A 25,979-nucleotide genomic window follows, 5' to 3' on the forward strand; every position below is an offset into this window, starting at 1 on the left:
AACTCCTGATAAGAGTCACAAGGAGTAGTGGTCGCTATAGAACGCCACTTCTTCTTAGTACCCAATCGAAAACGACGAAGCATCTCTACCGGATTAGTAGCAACCTCCGGATAATAACGAGATAAATCAGTGAACCTCCTATAATATTCATTCGCTGTCAACTTCCCTTGCCTCAATTTGGTAAATTCTTGCTTCTTACGATCAATGTACTCAGGAGGCATAAACCTTTTCCTAAACAACTGCTTAAACACTTCCCAGTCAGCCCTTTCCTCTGGGGTCAAATGACGAACCTCCTGTCCCCACCAGGATGACAATTCCTTACCCAAGAACCATAAAGTTGTCTCTACCCACCTTTCAACAGAAAGATTTCCCTGATTATGCAACACTCGAAAAGTCTTTTCAATATGCTCAAGCCACCGCTCAGCTCCCTCAAAACCCTCGTGGCCCTCAAACTTATCCAGTTTTAAATTATACATGGTCTCCAGATGAGTCCTCTGGGGAGGGCGGAGCGCAGACTGAATAGCGGTAGCAAAAACTTCCCTCAATTGAGCTACATCGGGGAAACTAGGCTCAGCAGAGCGACATAGTTCCCTACGAGGCGACATAGTTCTGACAGAAGACACCAAAACAATTAGAACACTCACAAAATATGTAGGACTGCCAGATCTATGCTCTGATACCAAACTGACACACCCCGACCGAAATCAAGGCGTGCTGGCCGTCATGTGAGGGTGACGTAGCCATGTGCACAGTGCGGAAGAAAACGATAATAATAAAAGTATGAATAAATAAAAACCAAACTACTAAATAAACTAGTTAAAGTAACACACTAGTGCGAGACTAAGTGTGATAAACATAATCAAAGCACAGAAAGCCTAAGTGCAGTCCAGAAGAACGAATACTAATTAAACAACACCCAAAGGTGATCCTACATTTGTGATGTTTTGTCAGAACCACCATCAAGTCCTCGTGAACCACCAAAGCTGCTTCTAACTAGAACCTAGTAGAGCACAAAACAGAAAGTGTGAGTGGCCAAAAACAAAGCTTTTCAAAATCATTTCATTATCAAAAGTTCTAACCCTTTACCGTAAAACCTGTATAGTTTCCCAAAAAATAGAATATACACATATATTGAAACACATGTTCAGAAATATGCCATGTCGAATGCCTCCACATAAACTGTAAGTAACCCAGGTAATGTCAAACAATGCAAGTAACATGTCAGCCGGAGTCACCTAACGTGACCTGTACGGCTGAATCTAGAGCTCAATCCCCAACTCACTAACTATACTTGCACATGAGTTGGAACCACCTAAAGTGGTCTGTTCGACAGGACTGGGTGTAAATAAATACGCTCAAGTGCTACGATCACGTGAAGACTGGGTGAATAATCGCGGGTCACCTACGAGTCGGAACCACCTATAGTGGTCTGTACAACAGGACTGTGCACCTAACTTGGATCCAAGATGATCGTGTGGTGCGGGAAGTGAACATCACGTGAAGGACTATGCCCTACTCTGGGCGGGAGCACTAACACCGGGGGTGCAAGTTATGAGCTCTCTATGCATCTCACATAGCCACTAATTCACAATCATAAACCATAAACTTACTTGGCACTTACCTGTGCGTCTGCAACACTAAACATACATATATGCAACTACTAATGCATAAATAAATAGGCAAATGCTATGCATGGCATTTAAAACATATAAACATTACATTTCATTTTCTGGGAAAAACCACAAGTATATAGGTATATACAGAAAATCAAAAGCCTACTCACTGCTATGTGGTAGGGCTATAACCCCTTTATCTCGAGTGACTACGCTCGTCCTCAGGATGGGTCTCACCTATATGCGAAACAATTTAAAGCACATAACCAAAACTAGGTAATAACTTCTCATACAATGCTCAAATAGGGTGTTTAGATATACCAACTTGATCTACTCAACCTCGCGAACACCCCATATTTTTAAATAATTTTCTAACCTCCCACGCGCCGGCCATGCGGGGGCACGTGCCTGGCACACGTGTGGTAACCTTAACGGCGTTAAGGAATATTACGTAAAAATGGAATATACCGTTATATATACATGACGCCGTTAGTAACGCCATTAGTATATTCCGTCAAAATTGACGGAATATTCCTTGTCTTCTCCAGTGAGTCTCACCGGCCGCCTGAAGGATTATTTTGGAAGATGACATGTTCATTTAAGCAACATCATTAGCATGCAATTAACAAATTAAAGGCAGAATCATGCTAGCATGCACTTAAAAACAAAACATTACCCATGAATGTTCAAAGCCTAGTAAAATGGTGAACCAATAATCAACTCAAAACAAAGTGAGTTGAAATATATACCTTTGTAGATTCCTCTTTGTATTTAAACAAAGGCTAATCACCCAAAGAGAGGGCCTTCATTCCTTGCATCTTAGATCTATGGATTTGGATGGATGAAAAAAAAGGTTTCTCCAAAGTTCCCAAAATTGAGAACCTCTAATGATTCATCACCAAGGCATAATGAAGAAGAAATGAGTGACCTTGGAGGAGTTTGATTGCTAGATGATCCCTCCAAGGTGGCCGAAATTTTAGAGAGAAAGGAGAGCTTGTGTTCTCATCCTTTCCCCAAAAACAACCCTTAATGAATTTAGGCTATAAAGTCCTTTATATAGTCCCTTCAAATAAGTGACCTAATGGACCAAAAGCCCTATTCTTCTAATATGGCCGGCCTATAGGGTTTATTGGGCTTTCAAGCCCTTTGTTTATTCAAGTTGTCATACAACTTGAGTTAATGGGCTTGACATTCAAATCCCATTGGGCCTTGCGGCCCAAAACTAACCCGAGGTCTTTAACGAACTTATTCGTTTGATTAATTAACATATTAATTAATCCTAGCCTTAGATAAATAATTAAACCATTTAATTATTCTTACTCATCTCCGTTGTTTCTTCAAACTCTACCTTACTCGGTGAACGATCCATTAGGTTCCTTTTAGCGAGGCAGTGGGCGATTAAAACTCTTTCTAATCGATTGTGAATTGAAACTTACTTTCAATTCTCCCGTTAGTGATAATACACTTTTAGGGCTTCCACAAACCATGGTTGACGCCTAGTAGCATGTCATGGTTACCCAAGCTAATCAGAAGAGGTGGAGAACCTATTCAGTTTTAGGATTACAAATGCAATACGGTCTTTCTCTAATACAATACTCTTGACCACATTGTTTGGTTTGATAGTTTATTCATGTCTACTATCCAATGTGAGTCTTGTGCTTATATGATTACCTTGAATGTGATTTGGAACACATTCCTAAATCTCATTCATACTTTGGCCAAAGATTCTTAATCATATCATAGAGTATTCTCCCTCAAACAGTTTGAAGGTTAGAGATCCCTTGTTGCGCATTCACTTGCCTCCATGGCTAAGTGGCTTAACCCCAACGATGCCGTGGACACCCTCCTGATGGAGTGACTTTGACATAATCAAAGATTAAGGACCTAACCACAAGACAATTGTGATGCCTCAGGTCAAAAGACTAATTTGCATTATCCCAACCATGAGTTCTCATGTGACATGAATATGAGAACTCTTCGTTGATCGTGTTCAGTGAACTCATTCTCTATTGAGCACCTACGTACTTGTCTTGATGTCACACACACCAATGACTCGAGACTAGTCACTCTCCCTGAGAAAAGACATAGCACGTACTGATCTTAACGGACTGTCAATGCCCAATTGACAATCCTATGATCAGGAACGTTTAGGATGTGTCAACGAAAGAATGGTCTCATGAATCTAACTTCTTTAGATCGCATTCTTCCAATCACATATTCCTTGGACTTATCGTTTAAGCATATAACATTTATATGAGACGGCTCAAACAATAATCTTTGCCCTTTACATTTAAACTACATTAGTTTGAAATGTCCGTAAAGTATCATCATATGATTGGTTTTAGGGCACATTTCCAACACCGCCGCTGTCAGCCCCGCCGTCAGCAACTTGAATTCTCCTCTGAAACTGGAAAATTTTTAAAACTTCATATCGTCTTCATCTCTCAACCAAATTCCATGAAATTCATACCAAAATGAAGCTTACAATAAGTAGAACAAAACCTTACCACTTTCAAGCCCTGAAATTCACGAAATCTCACTGAAAAAACCTCGCAAAATCCGGCCAACCTTAGAACTTGCTATCCCGACGTCCAAAATCCTTCAAACTTGTTCCCCGAGCTTCGTGAGAGTATTCTAAAGCTCCCTAAGACCTTAAAATCCACTGAAACCTTCGCAATGATTAGTGCATGAAAATTGGGTTCGAGGGTTCTAGGGTTTTCGAGGGTTTCAAGTTCTAAAAACGGTATGGATGAACTCAGGAGCTTGCAAGGAGTTCGAATCTTACCTTCTAGATGTCGATCCATGCGTGAAAGGTTGGTTTTGAAGTTCGTCCGTACACTTGCAAAGGAAATGGAAGAAAATCCGAGAGAAAGAAGAGAGAGGGAGTCATGGGAGTGTATAGTATAGGTGTATGTGTGTGTTCTGTAGAGTCAACCACCAAAAACAACACACCAAAATGGCAAATATCCACCAAGGGCATTATTGTCATTTCACACCTATGGTACAAATAATTCGGGATGGGCTGTCACAACCACTCTTTTTATGAACTCTCCAATGTTTGGTTAGTGCTACAAAACAATGTTTAAGCTTCATTCTTCCATGATATCATTTGATAATACAAATTTTTGATGTACTAAAAAAGTTTATTTTGGTTAGAGAAACACCGTAGGAACTATGCTAATCTACACTGAGGGGATGAAGGAAAGTTTAAACCTGGGACATAGTGGATACCCTATCCACGGCTTTGCCGTCAAGCCATATTGTTTACGCTTCCAATATCGGGTTAAAGCTGCTCATTTCTAGCTCTATGCCCCAAAGATTTCAATCCGGGGAAATTTGTAACTAAAATATAGTGGTTAATCAGAAGAAACTTGTAATATATATTATTCAAATCACGTGTAAATTCATAACCTCTCTTATATCATGTTATTCGGCCGACCACACAGCAAAGTTTTATTCAAACACCAAGAGTTTATGTATGTATGTGAGGTTGACCCAAAATAAAGGGAGGGGAGGAAACAACAAACAGAGACGTTAGAACCATTTGTGATCCTAGAATGCGTTTGATGAGAGATTGTTTATGAGGCTACATTGGTTATGCACCTGCAGATCTTCAGATTTCTACACCAGGAGCTGCCTTGTACTTGAGGCTGAAGTTTCGCATCAAGAACAGCCGCTTGGAGTGAAAAGAACTTACATTATCTCAACCACTGCCCGACCAACAATGCTTCCCTTATTGAGTTCCTGGAATGCTTCGTTACTCTCCTCAAATTTGTACCTTCTAGAAACAGCATTAGCTAGATCAAATACGCCTGATTCTGCCAATCTGACCAACTTTGGCAGATCCTGCCTTGCCCTCCCTCCGTAAGATCCAATGATTTGTATCTGTTCCACAAGATTATTGCCAAAGAAGTAAAGATGTTTGCTGAAATGAAACACAGAGTCCTGGACAACTTGATATTTAGTCTGCTTGTCTCAACAGATGACAAAAAATTACAAAGTCAAAACATACAACTAAACAAACATGAGATGAATCTATGAAATGGTACCTCGAGACTTGAGCTAATGTTGTGGTCATTTAGATGCAAGAGGAAGTAATTGCTCAAAACAAAAGGAAAATTTAATCATAATACCATTTGGATAATACCATTTAGCAGCCACAGGATCTAACTCTCAAATCCCCCCATGACCAACTAGCTGAAGGAAGTTGACTTTCAACCCGAAACCAATTGGTAAGGGCTGAAGTAGCCCATCTCTTTACAAGCTTATGCAACGTTCTTTAATTCCCAACAAGGGACTCAGACTCTCAATACTAGCCATCTCCTAGACACTGGTAATCATTGGCAGAGCCAGTGTTTAGCAGGAGCGGAAGTCCCAAGTTTGACAATTGATCTTACCTACCAGTCTTATAGCAATTCAAAAGATTATATTTATGCCTGTTTGTTCAGCATCAATAGGCCATATGTACGCTACAAAACCTCAGTACTTCAATGACTTCACTCTGTAGCACTGATTCAGAACAGAATCAGCGTACTCAAGTACAAGACTATAAATGGATGGAATCTGAAAGATCATTCACGCTGCTAACTACATAACTTCTTGTACGAGAATACGAGCTTCCCCTAGACTTCTCAATTCTGTTATAATTCCAAGAATCTTATCACAACTCTACCTAATTACATTCATCTAATAAACATTGATGTGGTTCCATAAACATCATACCATATTCCAGAAATTGAAAATCAATTGTCACTTTGATACAGCATTTATCATACTCACCTTTCTACGGACAAGACGGTTTATATCTACTTCCCCAACTGCACCAGCTTGTGAAAGCCCAACCATTACAGCTTTTCCTCCATCTTTCACACTTTGCACACATTGCAAAAATGTCTGCGGCCTTCCCAGGGCTTCCACAGCGATGTCCACACCCTTTCCACCAGTTATTTCCTGTCCAGAACAAGTGAACAGCAAGTCAACAGTACAGGGATAGAACACGGAAAAGGTTTTGCTTCATCTCAATATCAATTTCAAAGGTACAGATTCAACTTAACTCTAATATTAGTTTATGCTCTTTTGCTAGCACACCCACAGGTTATTCATCATGGTACTTGAGTATTATTTGTGTCATCACTTTTACACCACACAATAGGGGCAATGCTAGTGGGGATGACACAAACAATCACACAAAGATTTCCAAGAATCTTGCTTTATGTAATATGCTGTGTGTACGTGCTTATAATAATTCTCAAATGAGGTCATTCAATATGGTCTTAAAATGAGGAAATGTTTCTGTTGGGGTTGTGTAGCTTGATACAAGCCATGTACAGACAGGCATAACCTCACATCGGGGAAGTACCACAATAATCTACCAAGTTAAAAAATGTGATCCACCACTAACAGCACTAACTGGGCATTCAGACCTCCATATTTCATCTAATGACTGATTAACAGGTCCTTGTGTAAGTTCCTCAATAGGAAATAACTCATGACTTATGGTTGGCTCCATGGGGTAGTTTAATGTATTTTGTTGGACGTTTAATTGAGACAACACAAAGACAACCAAACTATTTTGGAAAAATGAGACTGAAACAAATTATGGACACCAGGATTAGGAAAAAATCACATTGCACAATTACTATATCAACTACTGCATCATATGTAATAAAAAATAACAGAAAAGTGCTTTAATATGTACCATTATTTTGCCAACAGCATCTTCTTTAGCTGCATTTACAGCATGCGTAGCTCCAAATATCTTGGCTTTCTGCACTTTTTCATCTTGAACATCCACAGCGATAATATCAGAGGCACCAAATGCTCTTGCTATCTGCAAACAGCTGTCACAAGTGATATAATTGTAACATGTTTATAATAATTTCATAAACAGAAGTAAAAGGAACATTCAAGTTAAACAAAAAAACCACCAAAGCTAAAGTAGAATGCCTTCCGTGTATGGATGATATTATATCAAGTCCAAAATTGGAAGGGAAAAATAGAAAAGACAAAATATAACGCCTTAGTATCAACCGTATAACCAAAAAGAAAATTCTGAGCGAATACAAGATCTTACAGTACCTTGACCCTACACCCCCAATTCCAATCACAGCAACTGAATCCCCAGGCTTCACCTGAGCCGCATTAGCCATAGTACCATAAGCGGTAAACACTGCACAACCTAAAACTGCAGACTCGATGTATGGCAATGACTCGGGCAAAATAGTCAATCCATTTGCCGGCACAACACAGTATTCAGCAAGGCCTCCCATACTATACATGTATACTGGTTCTCCTGCACAGTATAGAATACCTTTTGGTTATCAAACAATGAACATCTGTAATCTCCACAAGCTTAGCTGACATATCAAAACAGGAAAAAAAAAAGAAGCAGAATTTCGAGGAGGAATCTTGAAACACATCACAGACATGTCAGGGACATGAAACAAGATTTTGACTAAAAGAACATTACTAATTTTTCCTTCAACTTTCCACTAATTGCACAAATGAGCAGTCACGTTTTAACTTTTACACAAAAAGAAAAGGTGTCTTGCTTACCAAAAAAAATTATGGAAATAGCCAAATAAATACAATGGATCATGTATGCTACCATATACAAAGGTAAGAACAAAAAACTACCATCACAAGTAAAGATTCTCTAAGTGGTAGGATTTAAGGAACTTTACTGCTATGTGTTGAAAGAGTTCAGTTTGTCTTGACATTCAGAGATTGACATATTCAACAATAGAGTTTCACCATGAAATGACCATGGTAATGTCTTACAGCAATCAGAAGTAAAGACGTGTTCATTTCAAATCCTTTTAGCCCCGCATTACAATTACAGATACTAGAAACAACAATTTATACTTTAGCTTGAGAGTTCATGAAATTGACAAAAACAAAACCAAAAAAAATATAGATATAGAGGCAGAGAGATAAAAAGAGACAGACAGACATACAGAGAGGAGAGAAAAGCACGCTTACCACTGCTGCGGAGGAACAGCCGAGTTTCACCATCATAAAGAGTTCCTTTTGCACGGTTATAAGCAAAGAAATCCTCGCATAGATCATCATGGCCCTTTATTCCAGTTCAGTGATTAAAAAACACAATCAACTATAGAATACACTGTTTCCTCCCAAAAGAAAATGGTAATTACCACATTTGTAAAGCAGTTAATAAACCATCATATGTCAATAACAAAATTTAAATGAGCAAAGTAGCATCTCCGAGAAGTATTACCTTTGAACAGTAGGAACAGTTGCCACAAGGCATGATGAAAGCTCCAACAACTCGAGATCCAATTGGTAATCTGAAAAATTTGAGAAAATGAAACTAATGATCCATTTTGGTTTCCCTCTGTTTCAAATTTCAACAAAAGATATGGCATGTACACATTCAGGAAAATGAGATTCACAAACATTATAAAACGATCATGGCGGTGGTAGTTATGTTAATGGTTGTCTTAGTGGCACTGCTGATGCTTCCAGCGGTGATGCAGATAACTGTGGAGGAAGGATGGTGATGGAAACAAGGTTGTGGTGATGGCCAAGGGAAGATGGTGGTAGTGAATATGGAGGTTATGGTAGTTGTAGCCCCGTTTTCTTAAAAAAACTGACATATCTTAGATATTGGGAACAAAACGTATTCAGGTGGAATTTAAAGTTGGGATTTATGAACTCCAGATTCGAAGTTTCTTTCAATGGATAATCTAATGAGAGCATTATTTACAGAAGATGATGAAGATTGTTGAAATCTAAACAAAGTGCACCTTGCTATAGTTTTGGTGTCTGTGGCCGGTCCATGTTCGACAACCTCACCAGTTATCTCATGTCCCACAACACATGGGCTAGCAAATGGAAGCTCGCCTTTCATAACATGGAGATCAGAGTGGCAAACTCCGCATGCTATAACAAAGAAACACGAACAATATCAGCCACCATAGTAGCAACGGAATGAAGAGGTGAACAAGCCAAAAGAAGCAACAAGGCAGAGGAAAAAGAAACTATCATTTGTAAGTAAACAACAAAGGTAAAATGATAAGTTACTCGAGAAGATTAAAGAATCAAAATGGCAACACCGAACGAATATAAAATACAATGGCGAAGACGACGACGACGACACATTGATCACAATTGAATTGAGCAATCATTTTCAACCTGGGCACGCATGAAACAATGATAACAAATTAAGATGGACAAATTAGGCTGAAATCAAATGATTCCCTTTTTAACTTCATTTCTTCGGTCAATCGGCAGCTATGCAATTAATTAACATAATTTCAGGGTGTTTGATTTAATCAAGGAGTTGGAAATGAATAAACATGAGGAACAAAGATACAATAATTACGGATCCACAGAGAGAGAGAGAGAGAGAGAGATTAAATTAGTACCCACCCTTGGTTTTGATTAGAAGTTCACCGGATTTGGGGCGAGGGATGTGAAATTCCTCGAAGGTGAGAGGTTTGTTGGGTTCCCTGAAGACAGCTGCCCTCATGGAGGAAGGCAGTCCACCACCGCCGCCAAGCGAGGCGTTGGAGTGAAGGCATCTGGTGGTGCTGGTGGTGGCATCTCTGAATTCGGGTTCAAATGCAGCAGAGTTGTTGCGTAGGCGTTGACCCGCCAACGGCGCCAACAACGGAATAGCAGAATGGGCAGAGGATGAAGAAGAAGAGGGCCCTGAATTTGATGGCGAGAGGAGTGTTTTGGCGATGGCACTGCGACCGAGACTGCGACTGAGATTGCGGATCATCACCATCTTTCCTTTCAATCTTTCTTTGAATACTCGGGTCAGGAGCTGGATGAGTCCAACAATTCAAAAGTAGACGTAGCTGAGTGAGTAGCTGACATGACATTTACGAGTGCCAAAGTCGTCACAGATTATTTAAACAAATAGGACCCTACCGCTTGATTCGTTGATTAAACTAACAGCCATATGTTATTTGTTGCGGTCCGACGACAACAAGGATGTTTATCCTCATCGGATTGCAACACCGTCTCCCCTATCCTTGCCACCATTAATGGGACTCTTATTTTATTATTGTTATTATTATTTTTTCCATACAACTATATAGATTTATTTTCTTTAAGGGAGTTAAATTAGGAAAAGGACCATTGCCGGATCATTTTTCTACGGATTCAAGGGATATCGTAATTGTGTTCATTTATCGTACATCATGTGATCAGTTTTCTTTAGATACTATTTATATTTAATTTTAAATATAAATAAATTAAAATCTAAAAGTGACTAAGTATACGAGTGCATGGTGAGCGGGTTTGGACCCATTTCACGCATTATACAAAGCATAGGTATAGTACAGTAAGGTAAGATAATGATTGTACCATCATAAGAAGACATTTGTACTAAAAAGTGCCACGAATCCTCGTCGATACGGAACTCTACTGCTAGAACCTAGAGGGGTGCAAAAATAGAAAATGTGAGTGAGTGAAACAAAACTTTTCAAACCAATTTCAATTACCAAAGGCAGTAGCCTCTCGCCGGAACACCTGTATAATTTCCCAGAAATAACAGGCGTGATATAACTCAAAACCATAACCAAAATAATAGTCTCACAATTATGCCATGTCAAATATATCAACAAGAACAAGTAACCCAAGTGAAATAAATCAATATGAAATGGTATGTCAACAGGATCCACCTATTGTGCCCTGTACGACTGAACCAATAGCTCATCAACATATTAGCCGGAGTCACCTCACGTGACATGTACAGCTAAATCAATAGCTCATCAACATGCTAGCCGAAGTCACCTCACATGACATGTACGGCTGAATCAATAGCTCATCAATCAATGCTAGCACATAAGTCAGAGTCACCTATAGTGACCTGTATGACTTATCCATATCTCATCAATCAATGCTAGCACATAAGTAGGTAGGGGTGGGTTCGGTTCCGTTCGGTTCGGTTTTTTACGAAAACCGGAAACCGAACCGAAATTACTGTTCGGTTCGGTTCGGTTCGGTTTTCTATCGGTTTGGGTTCGGTTCGGTTTGTATTCGGTTCGGTTTCGGCCCGGTTCGGTTTTTTTTTTTTTTCTTTCTTTCTTTCTTTCTTTCTTTCTTTCTCCCAAATTGTTGTCCATATTGACAACAAGCACAGTTTTACAACATTCATTCTGATGTTAAAGTCTTTAACATCAATTATCAAATCAAAATCAACATGTATAAATAACCAATTACATTTACAATTTCTGAAAGGTTCTCAAAAGTTTTCAAAACCAACAGGCAACTGGCAACAGGTTCTCAAAACCAACAGGCAACTGGAACTGGCAACAGGTTCTACGAGAACTTTTTGAATACAAAATACATGCAAAAAGACAGCAGCTGCCAGCTAAAGGAAAACAAATGCCTCTTGATTAGGGAGATCAACAATTTATCTTAGTTTGTAAATCAAGAAACAGAACAAATCAACTAGTACAACTACCAAAGAGGTGGTATTACAGGAGAATTCAACCTCAGTAAACCTAGGAGCTCGGGTTGCGAGAATATATATAGCCAACAGTACTAAGCAAGTGAAACTAAGTACTACCGAACAGATAAGGCAAGAAGCAGATGGTGGAGATAACCCCATCTAATACTATCAAAGACCAAAGTCTATATTGCAGGTAACAAACTAAATTTTATCCTAATTTTAGCTTTTTACTTCAGCTGAGATTACATATCTCACTAGCTAAATCGGCAAAAGGTGGCCATAATTTGAAAAATGTGTCTATTAAGATTAGTTACAATCCATACGGCAAGGAAAAAGAAAATAAAGATACATCCATCAATATTTGTGTCTGCATTTGTGTCGTGTATGGAGAGAACTAGCTCGGGATCCCAGCAGTTCAGTTCCCACCACAGAAGCTATAATGATGGCAGCACCATCAACAGCTTATAATGTACATCTTTGTTACAGTATCTAATTCAGCCGTCACTTTATACATGTGCATAAAATCTGTTTTAAAGAAAGGGAAGAAAACAACAATAAACAAATTTACCTTTCCATTAGGGAACTCTGCTCTGTAAACACGACCAAGAGATCCTTCACCAATAAGAAATTCTTGACTGAAGCTATTAGTTGCTGATTGGAGAGAGGCAACAGTATAAGGAGTAGCAGTGATAGGTGATTTTATCCTTTTTTTCGATCCATTTTTACTATGTAACCTATCAACCACCAAAATTTCTGCGGGTGGAGGCATGAGATCAGTTACAGTAGTCGCACTTTTTACCCTCTGCTCTTGCATCTCAGTATTTACTGCAAAATAGAGCAGGGTGCAGCATGTAAATGTTTACGATACTCAGAGTACCATCCAATATTTGTAAGAAATAGCGTTAACCCTTCTGCGTCTATTTGGAAAGAGGAAAATGCTTGTATTTACGCTACTAAAAAACAAATCTTGTTTCAAAGAAACCACGTGCCTCTCAAATCATAGTTCCAACATATTAAAAAGCCAAGCTCCAAAAGGAAAAGGGAAAGGAAAAGAAGAGGAAAGCAATTCTACCATTATTTGTGCGAGCAGAGACATTTCCCCCAGAAGCTCTTGGAATCTTGTCCTCCCTTTTATTTTTGCGTATGCAAAAGGCAAGAGCAAGTAAGACAATGAGAGCAACAAAAACAGAACCCAGAATTATCCCTACCAAAGCCCCAACAGCGAGCCCATTTTTTGAAGCATGTGATTGGCCATCAGATCCCTGTGGAGGTGTTCCAGAAAAAGGAGCAATAAAAATCAAATGGGTATCCAAAACTAGTGGTATTTGGTAGATCCCATTAAGAACCGAGCTGCAAAGTAAACTTTCTGATGATCGAACTTCCTCCGGTAATATTAAAACCAGTAAATCAGATTATAGAAAAAATGATCACTATTTAACATTACCTCAAATATTGCGATGATAATATATATATAAATCGATTAGAGGGACCAAATCTAACCATATTTTTCTACAAATAAACAAAAATTAGACAAATAAAACTAGCAGAAAATATGAAAAGAACGAAAAAAAGATATAAATCACTAACTTAATCAGCTTAAACCAAAAATTGTGAACTAAAAATTCAAACCAAATTCTAATTAAAAGAATAACATAAACAAAGAACAAAATATAAAACGCGACAGCAGATGCAGTGAGAGAGATAAGATATGAACACTGACCTGCAGGTTCGAGTTTAAGAAGATACTGCGAGAGCTTGGAGAAGACGAAGAAACAGCGTCGCAGAAGGCCTTGCTGAATCGCAAGAGACGAGGGAACGGCGCAGTGCAGAAGGTGGGAAGAGAGGAAATCTGACGGCGAGATAAGAGAGAGAGACTGACGACGCGAGTCGCCTGAGAGACAGAGCGAGAGAGAGAGGAGGCTCAGGGCCTCAGGCTGCGCGAAACTGCGATCTGTGAACGAACTCTGAACTGAAGAAGAAGAACTGAAGGCAGGGAAGGGAGGGAACGAGAGTCTAGAGAGAAGAGGCCAGGCCAGGGGAATGAAAAATAAGGAGGATGAGGGTTAGGGTTACAACAACAGAACAACTTACACCGGCGGCGTCACAGTTAAGGGTTTTGTTAAAACTTAAAAAGATTAAAAAATTAAAAATAATCTTACAAATCCTAGAGGCATGAGGGTTCGAACCCATGCCTCCAGCTTGTAAACTTTCACTGAAACCAACTTGGCAACATGTTCTGTTCTGTTATGATTGTATGACTAAACTATTTATAAATATTCAAAAAAATTATATATATATATATCGGTTCGGTTCGGTTCGGTTCGGTTTTCGAGCCTCAAAAACCGAAACAGAACTGGTCAGATTCGGTTCGGTTCGGTTTGACAATTTCGGTTCGGTTTTTTTGCGGTTCGGTTTTTTTCGGCCTCGGTCCGGTTTGGTTGTCGGTTTTTTTCGGTTTTCGGTTTTTTGAACCCACCCCTATAAGTAGGAGTCACTTATAGTGACCTGTATGACTTATCCATCTCTCATCAATCAATGCTAGCACATAAGTTGGAGTCACCTATAGTGGCCTATACGACTTATCCATATCTCATCAATCAATACTAGCACATAAGTCGGAGTCACTTATAGTAACCTGTATGACTGAAGCAATAGCTCATCAAATATCCCTGCACACAAGTCGGAACCACCTTTAGTGGTCTGTACGATAGGACTGGGTGTAAATAAGTATGCTCAAGTGCTACGATCATGTGAAGACTGCGAATAATCGCGGGTCACCTACGAGTCGGAACCACCTATAGTGGTCTATATGATAGGCCTGTGCACCTACCTTGAATTCAAGGTGAGCTTAAGGTGTGGGAGGTGAACATCACATGAAAGACTGTGCCTTGGCCACAGGCAGGAGCACTAACACCGGGGTGCATTCACAATAATTATGTGCCGGTAATATACATATGGATATGCCATGATGCAATCTAAAACTCACCCATACCATAGCATTTTCAAGTATATATAAATATATATAATATGGCGTAAAATGTACAATCTATAATGCTCTACTCCCGAACTATTTATTTTCGGGAATAATTATCATTGATAAGCCCAACTAGACACTAATTTAATTAACCATTATTACTTACGTTTCCTTACTTCATTTCCTTGATTCCTCACATATCGATTTATGACCAACATTTAACCACCAAAATCATAAGGTTAAATCTCATATTTTCCACCAATATCCTTCGCATTGCTCAGTTCCCCAAACAAGGCTATTGTCCCAATTAATTAGTCTCGTTTATTGTATGGCTGCATCTAACGTCTCGTTAGACTGCCTACGTACCCTAAACAGGGATCAAGCCATTCGTAGTTCTCACTTGTCCTCCAAAGCATTCACAGAATTTATATGAAATATTCAATTTATAAACAATTGTGGAGATGTTAATCTTATGTGTGTGTGTGTACACACACACACACACACACACGATAGAAGGGAAAAGACCCACTCACCTTAGGTCCACGCTACGCTTCCCTCGCACGAATATCGAGACATCACGAACTATCATCGCCTGTGACCAATTATCAAATTATGTCTCAGAGTTCTTACCGATAGAATACATAATTTACATAAAACACATCCCTACATAATACAATCCAGAAGATCTGCATCACGGATCTCCTATCCGTTATTTCAAAGATCTACATTATGTTTCTAGAATAATGTCCTAAGGTTTCATTACGATCCAACGGTCGGATCTCCGCCAATTGCTAAAACCAAGTGACGGTCAACATTTTATTTTATGAACTTACAAATTCAATTCGGGAAGATCCATACATCGCATTCCCAATCCGTAAGTTTCTATGATTCTTAAATATTATGTATTATAACGTATTAAAGTTTGGTGACGATCCAACGGTCGGATTGTCGATTCATATAATGACCTTTTAACGTATTGTAGAGAATTTAGGTTCCAACAATCAATCTACATCAAACGATCCTCAGGACTAAACTCCAGACATCTAATTTATCCTAAACATAGCATTGACAGTCCTCTGGCCACGCGCCGCTGTGAGTGGCGGTCGGCTACTCAGACTTGCTGGAAATTTAACTATTTCTAAAAATTCTCAAAAATGACAGAAATGAAGATCTCAATGAGAGGAACAACTTTCCTACCTGCCACGAAGTTCAAAAGTGGACGGAAGATGGTCAATTTTTGCCCACGTAGCCGGTGGGTGCCTAAAGCTTCCCAATGTCGATTCGTTGCTACGGTGGTCCAACAAAATCAAGGTTGGTTGGGTTTTGCTTCTGGGGTGATGGGCTACTGACACACCCCGACCGAAATCAGGGCGTGCTGGCCATCACGCGGAGGTGACGTAACCATGTGCACAGTGCGGAAGCTAATAAAACAATAATAGAAGAAGTACGAATAAATAAAAACTAGCATACATAAGGTAATAGAACAAGTGCTAGCGTAAGTGAGACACAAGTTCAGAGCATAACGCCTAAGCAGTCCAAACGAAAATGACGCGACAACAGTACACCCAAAGGTGGCCCTACTCTGGTGATCGTCTGTCAGAAATGCCGGAAAGCCCTCTGGGAAACCACCCAACCTGCTAGACAGTAGAACCTGGAGGGGCGCAAAACAAAAACGTGAGTGGGCAACAACAAAGCTTTTCGAAAACCATTTACAAATAAGTTCTAACCCCTCGCCGTAAAACCTGTATACTTCCCAGAAAATAACATATGTACATATATATGTATAATTAAATATATCAACCATGCTTTAGGATATGCCATGCCAAATCTCACAATGAAATGCAAGTGCTCAGGTGAAAATCATATCAATATCATATAGTCTGGCAGCTGGAGTCACCTAACGTGACCTGTACAGCTGCATCTAGAGCTCAGATGTCAATCTCAATAACTAAACCTGCCCATGAGTCGGAACCACCTAAAGTGGTCTGTACGACAGGCCTGGGTGTAATACATATAAACGCTCTAGTGCTACGATCACATGAAGGCTGTGCGAATAATCGCGGGTCACCTACGAGTCGGAACCACCTAAAGTGGTCTGTACGACAGGACTGTGCACCTAACTTGGATCCAAGCTGAGCGTGTGGTGCGGGAGGTGAACAACACGTGAAGGATTGTGCCCTACTCTGGGCGGGAGCACTAATACCAGGGGTGCAGGTTATGAGCTCTCTAAGCATCTCGAATCGCTACTGAATGTAAACATGAACAACACTTACCTGGCACTTACCTGTGCGTCCGCAGCACCCAATATGCATACGTGTATATATATATATATATATATATATATATATATACAACTAATAATGCAACTAACGATGCATAAATAACGATAATCTAATGCATGGCATATGGTAAATGACAATTCAAATCGATTTCTAGGAAAATATAAGTATATAGGTATATACGGAAAACCAAAAGCCCACTCACTGGTAAGTGGAAGGGTCGTAACCCCCCTGCCTCGAGTGACCACGCTCGTCCTCGGGATACGTCTCACCTATATGCGAAACAACTATAAAAACGTTAATTTTAAAGCACATAACCAAACTTTAGAAATAACTTCTCATACAATGCTCAAATGGGGTGTATGAATACACCAACGTGATCTACTCAACCTTAGGAACATCCCCATATTTTTAAAATAATTTTTCACCGTCGCACGCGCCCCCACGCGTCGGCCAAGGCACAGCCACACAAGCCGGCCACGCACAGGCACGTGCCTGGCACGCTGACGGTGTTAACTGATGCCGTAGGGAATATTCCGTCAGATTTAACAGATTCTGTCAACGGTGTCAGGAATATTCCGTCAGACTTGACGGAATATTCCGTCGTCTTCTCCGGCGAGCCTCCGGCGCCAGCGCGGGAAAATTTCAAACTTCAATATCTTCTTCGTTTTTCATCCAAATTTCACAAAATTGGTATCAAAATGAAGCTTAGAACTAGAGGAACACAATCATACCACTTTCAAGCACCAAAAACCACTAAATCTCACTTGGAAAATCACCCCAACTCCGGCCAACTTTGAAACTCGTGATCCCGACGTCCAAAACCATCAAACGAACCACCCCGAGCCTTCTAGGAACCTCACCAAGCTACCCACAAGCTTGAAATTCCCTAAAACGTGAGAAATCACGTGTGCATGAACAGTACCTCAAATCGGACATCGTGTAATCGACGTGAAAACGAAGGTGTTCTTACCTAAAATGGGCATGGTTAGACTTCTACAAGCCTCACGAGTCTGAATATGTGCTTGGATTGCACGATCTGTGAAGGTTTGATGGATTTGTGGGTGTGTCCGTACATTTCAATGGAAATGGGAAGGGAATAGGGCTCGGGACAGGTGCAGGGAAACAGGAGAAAAGGTTGTGGTATGTGGGAATGTGTGTGTGGCCAACAACATGCCAACCAAACTCAAAAACAACCAATAAATGTAAAGGAATCGAACTAGGGGCAATTTCGTCTTTTCACACATACATTGTAATATTTTGGGACGGGCTGTCACAGCTACAAAGCCCAAGTGGTGGCATCGGCCATCGCTTTGCCATTTTGGCGAAAAAATAAAAAAGGGTTGCCAGAGCATCGTGAGAACTGTTAACTTTCGTGGCCTTAAACCGCCACATATAGAGGTTAATCAAGGTGGTTCTTGGTGGATTTTGTAGAGGGGAATGAGAGCTTCAAGATGGCGGTGGTGGTGTCGAGAAATTCCACAGGAGTTGGCCTGAATCAGCCTTGGAAGTTGGGTGGTCGCAGTGGTGGCATGCACGAGAAAGCTGGGAGTTTTCTTCCTTTTTTTTTTTTTCCTTCTGTTTTCTGATTGGGCTGCTACCTTTTTTGTACCTTTTATCTAATTGGTCCTCCTTAACCAATTAACGAACTTTAAATAACCAACATCAAACGTTCGTAACTATACCGTTATAATCCAGACTCGCTTACAAACGGCTTTTGCCTATGTGTTGGTACCAACAAGTACTACTTAAATATGCTGAAAGAATAAGTCATACGCTTCTCTAAACGATGGTTAACGAAAGTCAAAGTCTTTGCCTCTAGGACATTTTCGTCAATTCCCTTGATTAAAATAAATAAAAACGTAAAATTAGGGACGGATTGTCACAAGAAGTATGCATAATGTCTTAAAAAAAACATCAAACAGGACGAAAGTAGTGAACTCAATAGAGTATGATCATCCTAGGATAGATGCCTCATTAAACCCTCGTTAGGTAGCAAAAACTATCACATCCCAGTCTCGGCTTCGCCGTAGCACGATATTGTTCGCTTTGGGCTTACCATTCCTTCACGGTTTTGTTTCTGAGAACTCATGAGCAACTTCCCAACAAGTCACCCTTCCTCGGATTATTCTCGCCCAAACTCGCTTAACTTTGGAGTTTCGATGGAATCCAAAGCCAGTGAGTTCCCAAAAGGCCTCATGTTATGGGGAGGGGAACATGTACATATACGGCACATCACCCCTTCTCCGTTAGTCGATGTGGGATCTCATAATCCACCCCACTTAAGGGGAACCCGGTGTCCTCGCTAGCACATCCGTACTGAATGGCAGAAAGGCTCTGATACCAAACTGTCACATCCTAGTCTCGGCTTTGCCGTAGCACGATATTGTTCACTTTGGGCTTACCATTCCCTCACGATTTTGTTTCTGGGAACTCACGAGCAACTTCCTAGTGGGTCACCCATCCTAGGATTGCTTTCACCTAAACTCGCTTAACTTCGGAGTTTCAATGGATCTGAAGCCAGTGAGTTCCCAAAAGGCCTCGTGCTATAGGGAGGCGAGCATGTACATATAAGGCACATCACCCCTTCTCTGTTGGTCGATGTGAGATCTCACAAAAACCCAATGGGAAAAATGCTCCTAATCGTAGGAAAAAGAGTACATTAGACCAAGTGAGTATGCTTTTGGATACTCCCCCTGAGTTAGACATAACTTCCAAATAAGAGAACTACAAACAATTCAGCTCAGATAATTTACGCATACCGATTCCTTGGACGAACTTCTGAAAAGTAGACTTAGGCAATAACTTGGTGAAGAGATCGGCAGGTTGTCCCAGGAATAGATTTGCTTGACTTCAATGTTTTGATGTTGTTATTGCTGGTGAAGAGATGTCCCTTGATGTATCCCTTCTTTAACTGCTAGATACATGCTTTAAAGATCGTCATAGGAAGGTCACTACGGAAGAAAGACCACTAGTGCTTCGAATATGTTCCATGACTTGTCTCAACTAAAAGCACTCACGCGATGCTTCATGCAGGGTGAGAATCTCAGCATGGTTTAAAAAAGTCACAACTAGCGTTTGCTTGGTAGATATCCAAGATATATCGGTGTCTCCAATAGTAAAGACATAGTTCGTTTGAGAACGTGCCCTATGTGGGTCAGACAGATAACCAGCATCTGCGTAACCAATGAGACGAGATTCAACTCAAGGATCGAGGAGAGTGGCGGCTCCTTTTGAGGATTCATGGGTATAGAACAAGCCTAAATCCATTGTACCCTTAAGGTAGCGGAAAATGTCTTTAAAACCATTCCAGTGTCTGCGTGTAGGCGCATTGTTGTATCTAGCCAAAAGATTAACAGGGAATGAAATGTCAGGTCTAATGCATTGTGCCAAGTACAATAAAGCACCAATTGCACTTAGGCATGGAGCTTCGAGCTCCAAAATCTATTCTTCATCTTTATTGGGACAAAAGGGATCTCATTTAGGATCTAGAGCCCAAACAACCATAAAAGGTTTCACTTTATCCTCATTACAACGTTGCAACATCTTTTGGGTGTTGTTCGATTGATGTACTAGGATTCCATCTGAATAATGCTTGATCTCCAAGCCGAGACAATATTGAGTTTTCCCAAGATCTTTCATCTCAAATTTCGATTTCAAGTGAGCGGCAATTTCCTCAAGCTCTACGGGAGTTCTGATGAGGGAGGTTCATGTCGTCGACATAAACTGCAACGATTGTAAATCCGGAATGTGACTTCTTTATGAACACACATAGGTATAATTCATTGTTCGCATAACCCTGATTTGTCAAATATTCACTCAGACGGTTATACCATATCTGCCCGAATTGCTTCAATCTGTAGAGTGATCTCCTCAATCTAATTAAGAGAATGTTCTGTGGTCTAGAACTATTTGAACCAGTCATTGGAAGTCTTTCTAGAACTTTCATGTATGTATCTAGATCCCCATAGAGATACGTGTTACCACGTGCATAAGCTGCATATTCAGTTTTTCAGAAACTACCAAACTGATAGGGTAGCTGAACGTTATGACATCCATTACGAGGGAATACATCTCCTCGTAATCAATCCTAAGGCATTGAGAGAAGCTTTGCACTATGAGGCATGCTTTGTATCACACTATTTCATTCTTCTCATTACACTTCCTCACAAAACCCACTTGTAGCCCACAACTTTCACATGTGGTGGAGTAGGAGCTACAAGCCCAAACACCTTGCATTTAGTGAGCTAATTGATTTCGACCTAGATTGCTTGTTTCTAGCTTGACCAATCCGTTCTACGTTGACATTCATCAATGGAACGTGGTTCAATGTCATCTCTAAACATAATGTCAGAAGCAAAGGTATATGCGAATGCATCATCAACAATCATCTCATTCCGATTTCAAACCTCATCCAATACTTCTTAATGGATTGAAATCTCGTGATTCTTGAGAGATCGGTATGTCTCATCTAAGAAATCACCATAATCTAGAATAACCTCATGCGTTGGAACAGATGAGTAAGCAATGGTTGGATTCAAACTAGGGTCACTAGTTTATGTCGTTTTCCTATTTCGGGGTTGTGAATTCTTTGAACCAGGGGGCCTGCCATGCTTCAAGGTAGAAGCAGGCGATAAGCTAGCCGCCAGTGTACTAGGCCGCGTGGGAGGTGCAACCGCCCCACCCTCGAGGATAGTCTGGCCTTCTAAGGTGGTATTACAATGTACATTAAGTATGTCCATCCTTGCAGGTATATGTGATCTCGTCACCTTTGCTAAATCAGTAAAAGCATCCAACATGCTTTGAGCGATGCTTTGAAGATCTAGAATACATTGCACTTCAGTTTCAAACTGAGGGGTACAAGGATCTAAATGAGACATAGTGGGAGTAATCCATGACAATTCGCAGTGTTCTATAGGAACGTTAGTGATCTTATCTCCCCATAACGACAGGAAGATTATCTCATCAAAGTGACAATCCGTAAAACATGCAGTAAAGAGATCTCTTATCAAGGGCTATAAGTAGCAAATAATTGTAGATGAATCATAACCGTCATAGATTCCCATTTTTCTCTAAGGACCTATTTTGGTACATAGTGGCGGCGCTATTAGCACATGTAAATGCGAGATGTCAAGCTCGTATCTAGTAACCAACTGTAACGATGAATGAGGTTAGGTGGCGGTGGGCCTCAAGCGGACCAACATAGCTGTGTGTAATATTGCATAGCCCTAGGCAGATACCGGCAAATTGGTTTGCATAACCAAAGTCTGAGTTATCATTTGAAGGCGCTTTATGAAAGCTTCTGCTAGGCCGTTTTGGGTGAAAACATGGGGTACAAGATGTTCAACTTCAATCCTAACAGATAGGCAATAATCATCAAAGGTCTGTGATGTTAACTCTCCAGCATTATCCAGTTGAATCGACTTGATCGGATAATGAGGGTGGTAAGCCCTAAGCTTAATAATTTGTGCTAGGAGTTTGGCCAATGCAGCATTGCGTGTGGACAATAAGCAGACATGTGACCATCGTGTCGATGCATCAACCAACACCATGAAGTATCTAAATGGTCCACATGTTGGTTAGATAGGTCCACAAATATCCCCTTGAATCCTCTGAAGAAACTTAGAAGGGTCGTGAATAATCTTTGTAAATAAGGGTTGAATGTTCAGCATCCCCAGGGAGCATGCTTTGCAAAGCGGATGGTCGGGATAAGATTTCAAATGATTCCCATGTGATGCTTTGAGGATACAGCGCATCATATCTCATTCGGGGTGTCCCATTCGATCATGCCAAAGCAGGAGAGTGCTCTAGAACTTAGCCATAGGGCTGGCCACGTGATGGGTCTCAATGGCGCGAATGGTTGTTATATACAACCCACTCGAGAGACGTTCCCACTTTTTGTGAATACACTTCTGGCCATATTCGTTAGAAGTGATACAAAGAAATTCAGGACCATTCTCTTCAGTGGTTTCAACATGATATTGATTATCTCAAATATCTCTAAAACTCAGCAACATAATCGTTAATTCAGTACCATTGGACAACATAATACGGGCTTTTTCGTATCTTTCTATCAGGTTGCATGAGTCTGAGAGGATTGTCAGAGGTGCATTTTTATGTACAATGTTAATAAAATAGTGTTTCTCATGCAATATGGTGTGCATGGTAGCACTATCAGCCAGACAACTAACTTCCCCACTAGTCATACCTAGAAATAAATTAATTGAATCGGTCACATGCATAAATATAATTCCATTCATACAATTAATCAATTCGAGAAATAATATCCATAAAATAATTATACATCATTCAAAACAAACCAAAACCAAACAAATCATTCCAAAGAACTTAGAAAAATTGTCCAAAATTAAACCATAGTCCTAAAATTTTAGGGAAGAGGGATTTCGGCCACTAGGGGTGTAAAATGTCCTAACATGTCTTAGAAAAATAAAACTTTAATCTTCCATAAGAGCAGATGCCTCCTGAAAATATGAAACCTTTAGAGTTGTAGTAGTATCTTCGGGATGTTTTACAAGCGCAAAGTTAGACTCATGACGGGAATGATACTTGGCCATAGCCTCGAGGGTAGCTCAGCATATGCGTGACCAATGATCCTTTGATCCACATCAATATCAGATGTTGAGTTCAGTGGAAGCCGATTGAACGTTAGCTTTTCCCGTGTTCTTAAAGTTTTGGACCTTAGGGGTAAGGGGTTGGCGCTTTTGCGTCAAATTTCTTCCCTTGTGTGGGCCTCTGTTTTATTGACCTTGGGCTCGTGGTGGGGCTTACCACCTATTTCCACGGCCACAATGGGATTTTCATCAGTTGTGGCTATTAGAATTGGTCGCATACGCTTCAGGCGCGGCGTTCGAGTCAGTTGGTCGAGCTTAATGATTCTTCATCAAATATCAATTCCAAATATTTGGTGAACTTCTGTGCCCTATATTGTTGCTGCAGGACAATATTGGTAACATTTAAGGTCAAATAGGTCTTCTTTAAGAGATCCTGTTTGGTTAAGTCTTCTTTACAGAACTTAAAGCAGTGATTGGATTCACAGACTTAAAGTTTTGGAAGTGTAAATGATGTTAGTCGTGTCTTGCTTCATGCAAGTAAATGTCTTTCTGGTGATCGAAGCGATTAGCCAAACCGAGCCAGAAAATACGTAGATCCTCCTCTGTGAGGTACTTGGTTTGCAGTGCATCATGGATATGTCTACAAATGAAGATCGTAGCTTTTTGAGCTTCGTGATGCATTCATCGTTGGTAGGTTCTTCGATAGTAGCTTTAAGACTCTTTGCAGTTAGATAGAGCTTCACATCTTGAAACCACTTCAGGTAATTTCTTCCAGAGACTTCCAGAGCGGTGAAATCGAGCTTGTTCAAGTTCGACATGTCCCCTAAAACGGAGGGTACAACAGAACGTGGTTAGTCGTATTGAAAGCCATAGACATATATTATAGAACATGTGGGTTCTATAGACATGTATTGGTTTAATTTAAGCATCAAAGCTATAGGTTTCATGTGGTAAGTTTTGAATGAAAACTTCGGGTTTCAAAGGCACTAAATTTGAAACTATAAATTCGATTTAGTTATGAACGTTCAGTTTATATATAGGGCTACCTGCAAGAACACTGAATACAATATACAATAAAGTGTAGTGGATTGCTTCAGGAACCTAAGTGTGAGTGCTTTGGGAATACAAACGATAGTCAATGGTTCAAAGAAACGAAATAATTTATTGAATCGTTAATTGCCAAAAAGTGAGATTCAGGCCAATAATTTTGGATTAATTGTCTGATTAATAAACTATTGGCCACTTCAATTAATTCAACAGATCGGACCATACAGGGTCAATTGTAGAAGCAAAAATAATTATAACATTTGAGTTAAAATTATAGAGAATGCCAAAAATAGCTTTGGATTTGAAAAACCATAGCCCAATATTGGTGGGCTTAAGTGCCGTGTGTAGGGCAAGGCCCTAAAACGGCTTAGTGGGCCTCAGGTTAACTGTGGAGTAGCTTAATCATGGTTACAGGCCACGGGCCAGGGTTTGGAATAAGCCCAGCTCGGAAGTTGGACATGGGTGTGCGCGAAGCCCAGCCGCGGGCTGGCTTTGATTTTGGGCTTGGGTGCGAGAAGCCCAAAATACTGGCTTCGAATCGCAAGCCAAGGCTAGGACAAGGCCTAGCAAGTACAAAGGCTTGCTGGCAGGTTAGGCCAGGCTGTAGGGGACGACCCAGCAAGGCTGCATGCCTGCTGGTAGGCTCGGGGCTTCATGCCCTTGGGAAACCTAACCCAGGCCGAAGCCTAATTGTCTGTGCAGGAGTAGTAAGCCCACGGGGCTGCTGTTTAGTGGTCCTTGGCATGGAAACGATGTCGTCCCAATGTGCTCCACACAGCTGCTGCAGGCTAGCAACGGGGCCAGACAGTGGTGGTGTTGGCGGTGGCACGGTGGTGAGCCGCAGTTTATGCCACAAAATCCTAGAATTTTTTTTTTTTTTTGAATTCTAGGGTTAAAAACCCTAATTGCTTCTAAATTAATTTTGATGCTTTGGCTCACAAATTCCACATAGCATAATTGCGTATTGCATGAACAAGTATATATATTGACAAAATATAGGAACACATATACAGTATATATAATTGGAAGGAAAATATAAATATAGGGGGTTTATGCATCATGGGGAAT

General features: G+C 40.4%; 1 protein-coding gene across 2 annotated transcripts; it reads right to left on the reverse strand.

Annotated features, from left to right (window-relative positions):
- Positions 1-4,969: 4,969 nt before the first annotated feature.
- Positions 4,970-14,125, reverse strand: LOC125468244 (alcohol dehydrogenase-like). Of its 2 annotated transcripts, XM_048571331.1 has the most exons (11): positions 13,760-14,125; positions 13,112-13,301; positions 12,608-12,864; positions 10,005-10,404; positions 9,380-9,515; positions 8,851-8,920; positions 8,595-8,688; positions 7,692-7,905; positions 7,312-7,453; positions 6,393-6,563; positions 4,970-5,498 (listed from the first exon to the last, which is right to left on the reverse strand). In XM_048571331.1, the coding sequence occupies exons 3-11, from the start codon at positions 12,851-12,853 to the stop codon at positions 5,307-5,309; spliced, it is 1,665 nt and encodes a 554-aa protein (XP_048427288.1). In that variant the 5' UTR covers positions 12,854-12,864; positions 13,112-13,301; positions 13,760-14,125; the 3' UTR covers positions 4,970-5,306. The 2 variants fall into 2 exon arrangements, with proteins under 2 accessions (XP_048427288.1, XP_048427294.1); XM_048571337.1 differs by lacking the exons at positions 12,608-12,864; positions 13,112-13,301; positions 13,760-14,125 and adding an exon at positions 10,950-10,970.
- Positions 14,126-25,979: the final 11,854 nt, after the last annotated feature.

Source organism: the organism of the source record quoted next, unplaced genomic scaffold (genome assembly GCF_019419815.1).
Source record: "Pyrus x bretschneideri cultivar Hongxiangsu unplaced genomic scaffold, Pyrus_bretschneideri_v1 Contig105, whole genome shotgun sequence".
Lineage (NCBI taxonomy): Eukaryota > Viridiplantae > Streptophyta > Magnoliopsida > Rosales > Rosaceae > Pyrus > Pyrus x bretschneideri.